At 34.2% G+C, this 15954-nt stretch overlaps 1 protein-coding gene and 1 long non-coding RNA gene across 5 annotated transcripts in view; one reads left to right on the forward strand and one right to left on the reverse strand.

Moving 5' to 3' along the window:
- The window catches only part of Rabgap1l (RAB GTPase activating protein 1 like), a 460833-nt gene that overhangs the window by 378135 nt on the left and 66744 nt on the right, over positions 1-15954 (reverse strand). For all 4 annotated transcript variants that reach the window (XM_070034430.1, XM_070034428.1, XM_070034429.1 and 1 more), the window contains one exon: positions 5796-5862. In XM_070034430.1, the coding sequence (XP_069890531.1) occupies positions 5796-5862 (67 nt within the window). The remainder of the gene's footprint in view (positions 1-5795; positions 5863-15954) is intronic.
- LOC138835832 (uncharacterized) overlaps positions 13150-15954 on the forward strand; it is a 34933-nt gene continuing 32128 nt past the window's right edge. Inside the window, exon 1 of the long non-coding RNA XR_011374733.1 lies at positions 13150-13296. This is a non-coding gene — a long non-coding RNA (uncharacterized lncRNA). The remainder of the gene's footprint in view (positions 13297-15954) is intronic.

Below are 15954 nucleotides of genomic sequence, written 5' to 3' on the forward strand. Positions count from 1 at the left end.
CATACACTTCTTGGATAGAAGAAAGCACACCCATACACACTGGACAACAACACTGTGATTGTTATGAAGTTATATTGGGAGTGGCACTGTGGCTCAAGTTGTAGAGCACTTGCCTTGAGCTGAAGAGCTCAGGGACAGTACCTGGGCCCTGAGTTCAAGTCCCACGACCAACCAAAAAAAAATGTCATGAACTTATATTAAACTTGACATTTTCCTGAAGGCTGCAACCAATCTCTATTAAAAACTATAGTACAGAATTGAAGGTAGTTAGACTGCAAGTCTAATCATAAAAAGAGTAGTATTTTCCTTTAATGTTCTAGTTTTTAATATACTCTTAAAATATTAATTTACTCTACAGTAATACAATATCTTCAAACTTATTATCTATGATCATATATTTGTAAAGTTTCATAAATTATCATAAATCAGTATTAGGAGATTAATTCTGGTTTGAAGTTACATAGTTTATTAGCTTCATCACTCTACCCTTAATATTCCTTCATCTTTTCTCTCCTACTCCTTCATTTCCTCTATTTTAAACTTTCACAAAGTCCTTAATTCTTACTAAGGAAATTAGCAATTCTCATGGGGAAAACAAGGCCACATATAGCTGTGCATATGTCTATAGGGAGAAAGGAATAGAGGATGTCCAATGACAGAATATCTTAAAAGTATACAAATATGTATATATGGAAAAGAACAGTATCTCTCTGTACACAGTAGTTTTACAATAAAAAAGTATTTTAACAAAAGAACAGTATCTGCAGAACTTCAGTTTTCAATTTTCTCATGCTATGAAGAGTACTAAAAGGATCAGACTAAAACAGAAAAAAAAATTTCCATATTTTTATTATTATTATCCCTTCACAGATGGGTCTCCAAATTACTATAAGATTATGTCAGTCATTTGGTAGTTATTATGTATATTTTAATATATTAGCAAGGATTTACTAATTAAATTTTGTAGCTTGAGTGTAGTGATCCTGAATTTCAAAAATAAAGTAATTCAAGACCATTTGCAAAGGAAGCCTACTCAGTATCTATGTATCAATCAATCTATCCAAATGCATATATTTATAAACTTGCTTTCTTTCTCTCACCTCTTTCCAATCACTCCCTCTCTCCCTTTCTTCTCCTCTCTCCCTATCACCCTCTTCTACCTCCTGAACAGGAATGTGCTCTGATCCAAAAGATCCCAATCTCTGGACCAGAAATTTTGCTCTGTTTTGAGTTCAAAAAGATGAGCTAGGGGCTGGGAAGGTGGCTCAGTGGTAGAGTGCTTGCCTTGCATGCCTGAGGCCCTGGGTTCGATTCCCCAGCACCACATAAGCAATAAGAAAAAAGCCGGAAGTGGCGCTGTGGCTCAAGTGGTATAGCGCTAGCCTTGAGCTTAAGAGCTGAGGGACAGCGCCCAGGCCCAGAGCTCAGGCCCCATGACTGGACCCAAGAAAAAAAAAAAAAAAAAAGATGAGCTAAACTAATAATGATCTCTCTTTGAATTAATACCAAGGAATGTGGTAGTTAGCAGAAAAAGCTGAAAGGTTTTAGTGATGAGTTAGGCTGTAACAGGACACATATAAAAGAGAGTTATGAATTATTACATCAGAAAAGTGTTTTAAAAAATAGCATGTAGGAACAGAGTGGTGGCTCATACCCATATTCCCAGCTACAGAGTAAGTGAAGGAGGAGCACATGTTGAAGGTCAAATGAAGCAAAATCAACAAACTCCCAGGTCAAACTAAAATAAACTAAAGGGCAAAGGAGGTGATTCAACTGGCAGAGCACTTGTCTGGCTTATAGGGGACCCTGAGTTTAATCACTATGCCACAAACACACACACACACACACACACACACACACACACACACACACACACACACGCATGCACACACACCCATACATAGTGTAGGAACTAGATGTGGTAGTTCACACTTATAATCCAGCCTTCAGCAAGCTAAAGAAGGAAGATCTCAAGATTAGAATTGTAAATAAAGCAGACAATAAACAAATACAGACACTTGTAGAAATTAAGGGAGAGCACATGTTGAAAAGCAAAAAGAAGGGAATCAAAGAAGAAAGGATAGTGACTGCACAAGAACAAAACCAGTAGAAGAAAAACAGATTTTATCACATGTGTAAGGATTAAATACTTTTCACAAAATTTTTGCTTCAGTTTTTACAGATATGCACATACATTGTGAGTATACTGGATTACAATTTAAAATCTATGTTGTAACTATGGATTCAGTTTCTAGCATATCATCAATAAATAATCCATGAACATAAACTTTAAATTATTTTGCAGAAGAAAGAAACCAAACTCTGAGTTTTTTACTTTTCTTGGTGTTGTGCCATTAGTTTCTTAGGTATCAATAGCTATAGGTTAAATATGATTATTTTCACTAGGTATAATGGTGCAAGCCTGTAAGAGGATCATGAGTTCAAGGAACTAGTGAATTAAAGGTAAGCATGAACTATACAGGCTAAAAACAAAAGAAAAAAAAAACTATTTCCTTATTCCTACACTATAAGTTCCTTGACCAAAATTATTCTCATTTTGGAAGAAATCTGACTCTGTTATTAGTACTGAAAAAAATATCAATTTTTATTTGTATGAATTTATGTAGATGATTATGCCAAGTGTGTATGTATACATAAGCATAACAAAACTATCTATTTAACCAAAAAAATCTTCATTTATATGTATAGCTTATGAAGATCTTAAACACTTATAGATTTATTAAACTAAAAAGTCTCAATGCACCTTGCCTATTAGAAAATATTCACAAAAAGGAAAAGTCAGCACTGCTTAAAAACTGTTCAAGCTGGGAGCTAGTGGCTAACACCTATAATCCTAGCTACTCAGGAGGCTGAGAGCTAAGGATCAGAGTTCAAAGACTAGGCATGAAAAGTCCATGAGACTCTTACCTCCAATAAAGTACTCAGAAAAAGCCAGAAGTAGCACTGTGGTTCAAGTGGTAGAGTGCTAGCCATGAGCACAGAGCAGCATAGGGACAGAGTCCAGTCCCTGAGTTCAAGCCCCTAGACTGGGGCTTGAAAAAAAAAAAAACTATTCAAACAGGGTTGGGAGCTGTGACTCATGCCTTTTAATACTAGCTACTCAGAAGGTACATATCAGGAGGATCCTGGTTTGAAGCCAAGCAGTGCAAAAACAAGTTTGTGAGAACCCATCTAATCCAATACAAAAACGGCTTACAATGGTGCAAGCTATGTGAAAAAATACACATTAAGAAGATCAGACCAGGCCAATGCAAGCCAAAAGCAAGACCCTATTTGAAAAATAACAAAAACAAAAAGAGCTGGAGGACATAAGTGGAAGAATCCCTGATTTGTCTTTTATATATATTATATTAATTGGGGAACAACAAGGGAAGAGAACAACAAAATGGTGAGACAAAGGACAAAGGGTGAAACAAATGCAACAGCAACACTCAGACAATATGTTGAAAATAAACTTTACAACTTGGGGAGGGGGGTGAGAAAGAGGAAAAGTGGGAGAAAAATGAGGGAGGGGTAAAATGTTCAACAAGAAATATACTCATTCTCTTATATATGTAGTTGTATCCCCTCTGTACATTACTTTGACAATAAAATTAAATTTAATAAAAGAAAACAAAAGAAAAACAGGACCAGACAGTTCAGTGGTAGAGTACTTGTTAAGCCAACACAAGCCCTTAGATTTGATCTGCAGCACTGAGGGAAAAAAGTTCAAAATAAAGATATCACAAATTATCTTTATATATGCATTTTCAGACTATCCAAATAAGTAAAGTAGCAGAAAATTTGTGTCAGTTTGCCATGACCAGCTGCCTGGGTCAAAGGAATATTAGTATTAATTTCTCTAGATGGCAGAACTAAGACTAATTAGAGAAAATTACAAGAAATATTTCACCTGATTTCAAAAAAATAACCTTGTAGTAATCATATATGGTCTGCAAGCTCCAATATATGGTAATGAGTTCCTTTTTATTAGATATTTTAATATGTGGTCATTGACCTTTGACTAAAATTATGTCATGAAGATTAACAACACTTGGTTTTAACAAATCACAACTGTTGATGATAACAAGTACAAACATCTGCCCAATTATTTGTTGTTCAGGTAAGCCCACTTTTCAGGAGCACAAAGGCTGACAAGGCCTTTCATTTTAATGGTACTAAGAAGGATGAATGCTCCGCTAGCTAGACAAGGGGGCATAAAAATTCAGTTTTATGGCTAAATCTCTGCCAGTGGTGCAACTCTATTTGTTAAACTCTGATGAAAGACCATAATTAGGACCCAATATCTTTTGAAGTTTTTATGTCTCAGTGCCCCTCAAATACTTCCTTGTACTTGCAATTTTCAAAACTCCAAAACACTATGTTTTGCCTTATATAAAATCACATTCATGACTGATAGGTTGTACAGACAGGTAAAGAGAAAGGGATTTTTAAAAAACTTATTTACCTTTTTATATTCAATATAATTGGTTATCTTCATCTGACCTATCTAGGCAGCTTTGTCTACATTTCCATGGCTCACTGTACACTAGAAAGAGCACTTTAACTCACTGCTGTGGTCACATACTTAAAAGGTTTCCAATGGGGCTGGGAAGGTGGCTCAGTGGTAGAGCACTTTCCTTGCATGCATGAGGCCCTGGGTTTGATTCCTCAGCACCACATAAGCAAAAAAGAAAAAAGCTAGACGTGGCACTGTGGCTCAAGTGGTAGAGCACTAGCCTTGAGCTGAAGAGCTGAGGGACAGCGCCCAGACCCAGAGTTCAGGCCCCACAACCGGACCCAAAAAAAAAGGTTTCCAACGAAAGACTGAACCCAAAGATGCTAAGAATTGTTTTACTTATGTGTAAACCCCAGCAATTCACCCAATGCTCAGCACATAAACAAGCACCTAAAAATACAGCATCCTAATAAAACTTTAAAAAATCACTGCTGATATTACTAATTCAAAAAACAAAACCTGACACAGGTGTATAAAACTAATATTTACAAATCATTATTAGAAAGAACAAAACATGCAGTGCCCATTACTACTAAACATAAAAATCTGTTTACTAAATAAGGAACTTTATACTTACTGTATTTCTAATAACATTTCTAATTCACAATATAAATGTCACTAAAAAGAATCAGAAAATATTTCTGTCTAAAGTTAAGATTCTTGCTGCGTGCTAGTTGAATATAAGCCTAGCTATTACAGAAGCTTGAGATCTGAGGACTCCATTTCAAAACCAGACCAGGAAGTAAAGTTCATGAGACTCTTCCCTCCAATTAACCACCAAAAATCCAGAAGTAGAACTGTGACCCAAGTGGTTAAGTGCTAGTCTTGAGCAAAGAAATTCAAGCACAAAGCCCAGGCTCTGAGTTCAAACCCGAAGACCAACATAAAAAAAAAAAAAATTTAAGTCAAAGTTTTTGCTATTTTTATACCAAATACCAACCCCTGAAAATGTGTTAATCTTTATTGGTATTCCTTAAAGAAATATAGTAAATATACTTTACTAAGGGCAAATAATCAAGGCAAGATTTTTTTAAAGAAATGCTTAAAACATCATAGGATTCAAATTAACTGTATTTAAACAATCAGTACATTTTACTCACACAAAGATACTGCATTCACTTAAAAAATATTTGTTACAACTGTACATTTGGTATTTTAAAGAAAAGATATAACATACCTAAAGAAGTAATTCTGATAACTTGACAAAATTATAAAAGTATACTTTAAAAATATAACTACATCTGCATTTAGTTAAGGTGCTTAAGATTGTCATTACCATATCCAGTAAATGCATATCACTGTTCTTCACATTTCGACCTGGACTTAATAACATTCCAAAACATCTAAAAATAATGAGAAGAAAAAAGGAGAAATTAGTTATCAAGCAAATAAAAAAAGCCTTGTTTATAATAGTCATACAATCTGAGCTTTGTACTTATAGTTTTTTGAGAGAAACACCAGAAATAAAAATGCCTCAAGATATACAATAAAATCACATAAAAATAATGAAGTCATAAAAAAATCTCAACATCTTTATTTTACACATAAAGAATTACAGAATCAGAAACTACCCTAAAAATGGATACAAACTGTATAGTAGTGAGATATAAATCAGTTTCTAGGGAGATAAGAGATTTTAGTTGCCTTGAAACTGCTATGGTCAAGACCGATTAAGCCAGTCGAAAAACAAAAGTAAGTTTTTGAAAATAACAAAGCACGGTACTTCTTTGCAGACTATCAGAATCCCTTGACCCTCAACAGTCATATTCACTGCATAGCATTTAATACTATATTCTCCGTTTTGTTTATAAGTTAGAGAGACTTCATTATTATTAAATGTGCTCATATACTAGTGAGGATTTTAACCAAAATATCATTCATATACTCTTATCTACATACTGTATGTAGATAATGCTAGAAAAGCTTCAGGAATCCTACCAACACTACTGCTCTTGTAAAGAATTTTCATAAGCTCTAAAATGCAATTAAACTAAAATTTTTATATTTTCTAGGCTATTGTTAACTAACATTTACATGTAAGGAAAGTCTAGAGTTAAACAATTCACTCAAATTCATAATCTTATTAAACAGATCTTTAATTCAAGCAAAGTAAATCTATCAGGACATCCATCTTCCAACAAAGTATACCATTTAATAGGGTTTTCAATCTATCTTCCCAAAATGTGATAAGCTATGAAGTGTCTTATAGAAGAGATAGACAATGTAACTAATTTTCAAACTAGTGGCAGTCATTCAGTCATCTGGTTCTTCTTGTTTTCCAACCATCTAGTTTCCTAGAAGTATGGTCTTTTCTCACATGAAAAAGTAAGTGATTGGTCCTAACCAAATGTGAGCTTAAAAAGTTGTTTAAAAAAAAAATACTTCCTGCAACTACCTGAGGATGCCTTATTCAATGTTCCCTTGTGGTATCCAAAAGAAATCATGAATATATTTTTAAAAAAAAGTTGATAAATTACAAGGATAATTTTGAAAATGTATCCTATGTCAATGGAAAAATGTAACCTAGTACACAGAAATTACTATATTCTAATATTGATAATTTTAATGATTATTCCATACTGCAGACAATGAATAGTCTGTACAAATTAATAATCGATCACACACTTCACTGTACTATTTCTTCTATTTCATCTACTCTTGTCTTAAACTCTTGCTAAGTAACAATAAAAGATTGAATTTTTCACATATGAAAACTGGTCTCAACCTTGAAAATGAGGAAAGACATTTCATACTTTCTTATAATATTGTGTTCCACCTTGCACTGCTCATAGATTTTTAAAGAAAATTTTATCTATTAAAAGGATTTTTTTACATTACGAAACTACTATTCTCATTGTAATAAATTAATAAATATCAAAATAGTATACGTTAAAAATGAATTTTGTTACTTTTCTCAAGTTCTTTGTTTCATACAATTTCTTAAACACTTCTGGGTAAATGGTTAAGTATATATATTTTTTTTTTGGGTCCGGTTGTGGGGCCTGAACTCTGCGCCTGGGTACTGTCCCTCAGCTCTTCAGCTCAAGGCTAGTGCTCTACCACTTGAGCCAGGGCACCACTTCTGGCTTTTTTCTTTTTTTTTGCTTATGTGGTGCTGAGGAATTGAACCCAGGGCCTCGAGCATGCAAGGCAAGTGCTCTACCACTGAGCCACCTTCCCAGCCCAGGGTTAAGTATATTTTTTTACCAATGTAATCCATTGCTAGGAGCTGTGGGAACCCTCCTAGCTGCAGGAGATTTGACAATGTGTTTGAAGTATGAATGATAATAGTGGAAAACCTTGGTTGAATGGGGTTTTTTTCATCCTGTGTCTAAAAACACAGGATTATGACTGTTTGATCTTTACATTGATTCTTGTCAAAAGACAGAGTTCCTATATGTACTTATCTTAGTGAGGACATTCCTAGATGCCTTGCCAAAACTGCTTAAGTGCTTCCTGAATTTTTTTAATCTCCTGTACCTTGGAATGTCTATTTTCCTGTAACTCCTCTTAAGTATGTCCTGGGCTAATTTGAATTTATAATAGCAGAGGTTAGGAGAGAGGTTAAGTAGAGCTTAACACTATGTCAGTTAAACTCATTCCTCACCCCAAGGTGGTAACTGGAGTGGTAATTGGAATATTAATTATTTAATAAACAATATTCTGAGATATCACTGAATTTCTTCATCAATCACTCTGGATCTGCTGGTAAGAACCAACAAAGAGTCTTAAAGCTTTGGATTTTCCATAAATGAAAATACTCGTCACCATAATTTGATACAGAACTCCTTTCCTAGAGTTCCAACCAGAAGTGAAATCTTAGAAAGCACGTAGCCCTTCTTGACATGTTTTTTCTTCTAGAAAACAGGATACAGTATACAAACTTTACCTCTTCCAGATCAAAATTACCTAATTTTTTTACTATCAAGTTATTAGTCATTTTCAAAGTACTTCATTAAAGCACATCAGGCTTCCTATGGAAACCAGAAATATTTATTAGGAATATGTGTCAGAAATAGATATTATTACTAACACAAACATCAGATGTGAATAATAAGTAGCTCAATCTTCTCTTAATATCTCCTTGAGTAAAACAGGAAAGCAAACTGCTATGCTACCTGTTTTCTCAAGGAATTCAGTCTGATGGGGAAAGAAAACAAGCAAGAAGGTAATTTCAGTAAGATTAGTAAGTTCTCTAATATCTATAAATACAGAATGTCAGCAAAGCAGAAAGGCATTCAACATTATAATACAATAGATACCTGACTCCAAATTGAAATCAAGCTTCCTAAGAATATTTCATGCTGTTAATTAAATGTTTTAATTAATAACAAATTAATTTCATATTGATAACTTAATGTTTTAACTAAATCAGCTACTACTTCATAATTATATAACCCTCATTAACACAAATGATAAAACTGGGTTTTTAAGAGAAAGTAATTTGCCCAAAACCACAGGATATTAAATTATGGAACTAAGATTCAAGTCCATGTCTATGACTACAAATCTATATGATCTTTTACAGCTACCCTGTCACCTCTCTAGACAAACAATGGAAAAGACTATAAACTCCCTCTAAGAACTCAAGGCACAACCTTCAAAACATCACCACATTTCCGAAGTATGAATATGTTCATTATACTAATGCAAAGCTGAAACAAAAAAACACTTGGGGTGAAAGTACACTGTAAACTGAAAAGGAGTTAGCAATTATAAATTGTTACAACTATCACTACCATTCAGAAGAAAAAGTTCTACCCTCCATAATCTTTAGTGAGTTCTTACTCAAAATAGTGCTTTAAACAGTTCTCATACCAAGATATTATTCATAACAAACACCAAAAAATCAGTATCTAAGATTGCTCTAGCAATATTAGAGCAATTGTAGGAAAAAAGTGAGAATACTAGATCTATTAATGTCCTGCAATAAATAACATTAGCATAATTTGCTTGACTTTAGTCCATCAAAGCATTATGAATTCTTTTTACTACCATGAAGACTATAGAAAGCACCAATGAAGTGGGGGAAAAAAGGAAAAAAAGAAAGGGAAAGAGAGAGGTAGGGTAAGTGGGCTGGCATCAATATGACCAATTAACAAGTAAAAACCATAGTCTCTTACTAGACAAAGATTTTATAGTAAAACTGAAATGTATGTCAGCACAGGGGGATATGCCTTTAATATCAGCTCTCAGGAAGCTGGAACATAAGTATTCTAAGTTTATGGCCAGCCTGGGGTACATGATGACAGCCTATCTCAAACAACAAAAAATAAACCACAAAATCCAGAAAATGAGACTACATGACAAAAGGGGGTAAATATAACTAAAAAAAAAAAAAAAAGAAATCTATAATCCAGGTAAAGATTTTCAGAATTATGTATAAAATACTACAACTAAACATTTCATTGATATCCCACTCTTACCTTAACGAGGCTCAAACCAAAAATAGTTGAGAAAGTCTATCATAAAAGCCATTAAGGCTTTCTGAAGTTTTCTCCTTCCTTACGGATATCAAATAGGGAAAGATACATATCATCATATACACAAGTATTTCTCATTATAAATTACAGTGCAGAACTCTAAAAATAACAATACAATTTGAAACTATCCATGGTGATTATATAGTCAAAGGAAGAAATTATGATTGTTCTGTGACCTCTAAAATTTTTGGTCAAAACTTATCAACTCCACCAAGAATGATGGTTCAAGGCTGTAATCCCAAAGACTCAGGAGACAGAGACGGAAGGATCATTGCTCAAGACAAGCCTGGAAAAAAGTTTGCAAGAACCATCGCAACAATGTGATGTACAAGACACTATGTTGAAAAACGAACTTTACAATTTAGGCAGCAGGGAGGTGGGGGGGAAGTGTAGTTGTGGAGGTGGAAGGGAAGGGATAGTAGTGGGAAAACAAAGGAGGAGGCAACAATGCTTGATAAGAAATATACTCATTACCTTGCTCATGTAAATGTAACCCCTGTGTACAGTATTTTCACAATTTAAAAAAACTTATTTTTTTTTTAAAAAAGAAAGAACCCTATCTAAACTGGTACATCCCTGTCATCCCAATATTCAGAAGGTGGTATAAAAGGATTATTGACCAAAGCTGGCCCTGAAAAAAGGCACAAGACCTTATCAGAAAAAGAAACTAACTGCAAAGGGATTAGAGGTATGGTTCAAGTGGCAAAGGACTCATTTAGCAAGTACAAGAATCAGAGTTCAGTCTCCAGTACCACAGGAGGAAAAAATAAAGTAAAATTTTAGTTATAAAAATGTATAGGGGAATTTTTAAAAGCAAGACATTGACTGAGTACTCTGCCTCACTGAAAATACTTAGAAGCATTAAAAATTATTTTCCTTGAAATTTTTAATTAATAATGGTTTCCGCCACATTTACTGCCTTCTCATATACAAAATAAGCATCTTTTCTATGTCTTGAATGGTTACTGTCCTTTCTAAGTTTCAAACGGCTTCTAACAGTTTGTCCTTAGCATTTTCAATGTTGTACGCTATCTACAAGAGCTCTTGTAATCAGATGTTTCAACAGTCACCTCCTCAGAGACCTTTTTTTTTAAGTATTTTATTTATATTGACAAGTTCATCTTCCCCAAGTTCCTCTTAACTGCATATCAAGATTCCACTGAACAGGAACATTCCATTGAGTGTCAACATTACCACAGTCATCTATTTCTTCTCTAATCCTATGTCCTACACAAATCCTGAAATGTTATTTCTATAGTGAAATAAAAGTTTTGCTATGCTACACATATGCTATTCATTGTTACTTCCTGCCCTGGTGTCTGGATATTATAAGCTTTATGTTATATTACTTTCAAATTCAGTGAAGGAAACTGCATCATCTCTGTGTAAAATTTCCTTTCAATGTGATAAAAATGCTACCAAAATTGATTGTACTTTTTTATTACAGCCCTCAATCCAAAGTAAAAGTTAAGTTGCTCCAATTCAACCTTAAACAGTTTTCTATTCTTAGTGACATTTAAACAAAAAGATGTTGGAATGCTTTTATTATATTTTTATAATCGTCATACTTTTCCAGAGTGGTTCATATCACTGCTACAATGAAGGCCTATGTCTCATCCTATCTTCATTTTGTTCTTTAATTTCCAAATCTACTAATACCACTAAGATCATAAGCAGTCTCATTTTCAGCATTATGACTGTTCACTTGTTAGTCAATTTTCTTTCAATTATCATTTCTGCCAAGTATCACCTAGCTTCAATGCTGGTAGACAAGGAAGTCACACAATTCATTTTGCTGCGTGTGAGCTAACAGGGAACCATAACCAATCACCAACAGACTTGAAAGAAGCAACATGACTGGTTGCTGATCATGTATTTATATTATGACTAATGGACAGAATATCTAACAGTAAAGTTTGTGCTTTATTAACTATAATTAATAATACCATGACCAAAAACTGAACCTTAAAGTCAGAGGAATGGTTTTAACAAAGCCATAGTAACATAAATTCATGCATATCATAACTATGCCAAATAAGGATTGCCTATATGCATACCAAAGTTCTAAATAAATATAGCAAAGATTTTGTCTTCCTATGGTGGCAGTCTATTCTCATTCAATAAAATCACCAATAATCACTCAATAAAAATCACCAATAATCCAAAAAACATCATGATTATAGTGGTATAAGTACCACTAGTGGTACTAGGTGTTAAGAGATACAACTAGTAATAGTAGCAAGCATTTTAAGCATTTACTCTGTCACTTATTGCAAATATGTCACAATGACTTTAGCCTCTCAACAGGCTTTAAGAGGTAAGTTTAGTCGTAAACTTTAAAATAATAAACTTTAATAATAATAAACTTTAAAAATTAGAAACTAAAGCTCAGAGAAGTTAAACAACTTGATCAATGTCACTGTAGAACCAGGATTCAATTCAAATCCAGACAAGAGGAATTCACATTTCTTGATCTTAACATTTTCACTCTCCTATCTTCAGAGCCCTCAGTAATGGGAAGGAGTCTTTCTTTTTTTTTTTTTTTTTTGGGGGGGGTGTCCAGTTGTGGGGCTTGAACTCTGGGCCTGGGCGCTATCCTTCAGCTCTTCAGCTCAAGGCTAGCGCTCTACCACTTGAGCCACAGCACCACTTCCGGCTTTTTTCTTTTTGCTTATGTGGTACTGAGGAATCAAACCCAGGGCCTCAGGCATGCAAGGCAAGCGCTCTACCACTGAGCCACCTTCCCAGCCCCGGGAAGGTTCCATTAACCTCCCAAGAATGTCATGACAAATTCCTTAACATATGAACCTTTGGAAGGACATTATCAAAACCATCACATTCACCAAAGATTTCCTAGAACACCAGGACAAATTACAGTAAGTCTGCCTTATTCTTCTCAGGAAGCAAGGTGTATAAACTGGTTACTTCTGCATTCGGCAGACAGAAAGTGTTATTTGTTCTTGAGTTGGATAGCTTTGTTTTACTTCAACAAAATGCCAGACCTAATCGACTTGACAAGGGAAATGTTTGTTGTGGCTCATAGTTTCAGAAGTTCCATGGTCACTTGACCCTGTTGCCTTGGATCTGTGAAGCATAGTACATAGAATACAGTTCATTTATGACAGCCAGAAAACAAAGAGATCTGACTGTCTTCCACTAGGCTCCACTTCCTAAAGGTTCCATTAACCTCCCAAGAATGTCACGACAAATTCCTTAACATATGAACCTTTGGAAGGACATTATCAAAACCATCACATTCACCAAAGATTTCCTAGAACACCAGGACAAATTACAGTAAGTCTGCCTTATTTTCAGATTTATTACATAAAGTTTTGACCAAGTAAGGTTAAAAAATAATAAATATCAAAAGAAATTTTGGCTAGGCACAGTGTCGTATACCTGTAATACCAGTTACATAGTAGGAGGCAGAGATGTCATGGTTCCAGGCCAGCAGGAAGGGGGAAAAGCTAGCAAGATCCCATCTTGATGAACAAGCCAGGCAGGCTTGAGGGCATGAACCTCTAATAAGTGCTACAGAAGAATGCTGTAAATAGGAGATCTGATCCAGGCAAAGACACAAGACCATATTTAAAAAAAAAAAAAAAAAAAAAACTGAAAAAGGCTGAGGGCTTAAGTATTAAAGTTGAAACCATAGTACTACTAAAATCAAAATACAAATTTGAAAAATAAAAATTTCCCACAAGTACATAACACAGCTCAGTTTATATGCCCTACATTTCATTAAAATTTGCCTCTCAAAAAGCAAATGACAGCTGGTGACTCCCATCTGGAATCTTTGCTAAGGAAGCTGAGATCTGAGGATCACAGTTTGAAGCCAGCCCAGGCAGAAAAGTACAAAAGACTCTTAGCTCCAATTAAGTAGCAAAAGGTGGTAAATCACCAATCTTAAGCAAAGAAGCTAGGTGAGGCCAAGCATGGGTGGCTCACATCTACAATCCTAGCTACTCAGGAAGATCACATTTCAAAGCCAGCCTGGGAGGAGGGAAAGTCTGTGAGACATTTAACTCCATTAAACTACCAAAAAAGCTTGAAGCACTAATCTTGAGCAAAAGAAGCTCAGGGACAGCAACCAGGCCCTGAGTTCAAGTCCCAGGACCAAAAAAAAAAAAAAAAGACAAAAAAAGCAAAGTGAGAACATGAGGACCTGAGTTCAAGACCCAATACCAATACCAAAGTTAAAAAATTAAAAAATTTTTAAAAAGAAAATGGTACCCCCAAAAGTAGCTAAAATTATGTGCTTCATTTAAGTGATAAAGTGTAATGTTTAGATTTGTTGAAAGGTAGCAATTAAAGTATACAGGTATAATTTTTGTCACAGGAGTGTAACCTATTCTGTATGCTTTTATGTTATAAATGATCAGACCTACTGCCTACTGCGTGTTCCATACAGAATCTGAATAATTTTTAAGAGTTTGAAACTACACATCCTAAGCAATCACATATTTTACTCAATCAGAAATCTCCTTGTAACTATATACTCACAGATACCAATGTTCTGCTCTAGTAGGAAAAAATACTGTAAAATTAATGGCTACTATTTCCTAAAATCGACTCTCAGTGCAGAGAATTTAACTAGCAGGAAAGCAATAAAAAAGAGATTATATTTTAGGTCATTTTTAAATTTCAAAAATACAACTACCTTCATACCATTTTTGGCCAATATTGCTTCTATTTATTTCTATGTTACCAACAGATCAAAATTTGAAATATGGAATCATAACTTAAATACAAAATGATAATTTAGCTATTGTCATATGAAAATAAACCAATAAATTTTACAACCCAACATGGTTTAATGACTAATAATTTATTTCTAAATCAATACTTTGCTTTTCCATTCAATTAGAAAAAAATCAATATTATTAAAATGTTCATAGTAGCCAGTGGTCTATAGATTCATTGTCACCTCTATTAAAATGATATTCTTCACAAAATAAAAATAAATCTTAAATATAAAAAGATCTCTAAAAGATCAAGCACTCTTAAGTGCCAAAGGCATTATACTATTTTAAAATATATATAAAAATATAACCAAAACAATGGTATTAACCTAAAAACAGACAGATCAATGGAACAGAATGGAGACAAGAAATAAAATCACACATCTATAATCAATTGATTTTCAACCAAGGTGTCCAGAATATCTATTGAGAAAATGGCAATTGGTCTCTTCAATAAATTAGACTGTCTTTTACTGTTGACAAATAGTGAAACAAAATGAATTAACACTTGAAATTTAACACCTGAAAATATGATATACAAGAATAAAACACATGAGAAACACATCATGACACTGAATTGGGCTCGGCTATTCTTAACAGGATCCCAATAGTACAAGTGACAAAAAGTATAAACAAACAAATGACAGTATAGCAAAGTGACTAAGGATGTAGCTCAGTGGCAGAGTGCTTGCCTTGCATGTATGAGGCCTTGGGTTCAATTGCTGGGGGGAGGAGAAGAACCTTTGTACAACTACTAAAAGAAAAAAAAGAGAAAAAGAGAATGTGAGGAAGAGAAAGAAAGAGAGAAAACAAAATTAGTTACATCAAACTAAAAACTACATGAAAACAGCAAAGCAAGAAAACAGGTTACAGAATGGGAGAAGATATAGGCAAGCTATACCTGTGGTAAAGTATAATATCCAGATTTCTGTTCCTTAAGATTCCATGTCCAATTAATCAACAAAATGCTAGAGGCATGACTTAAATGGTAGAGTACCAGTTATGGGCAAAAAAGCCAAATGAGAGTATGAGACCCTGGTTCAAGCCCAGTACTAGCACACACATACACAATGTAGAGGATTTTAAAATCTGATAGCATACACTTCCAAGTTGTTGTTTAAGACGGAAAGAGAAATAGCCACCTGGAAGAAGAACAAACAAGAAAGATATATATCTGCAGGCCTGCAATACATGATATAAAAGAAAGAAA

Source organism: Dipodomys merriami, unplaced genomic scaffold (genome assembly GCF_024711535.1).
Source record: "Dipodomys merriami isolate MVZ:Mamm:240054 unplaced genomic scaffold, mDipMer1.0.p SCAF_24, whole genome shotgun sequence".
NCBI classification, from domain to species: Eukaryota; Metazoa; Chordata; class Mammalia; order Rodentia; family Heteromyidae; genus Dipodomys; species Dipodomys merriami.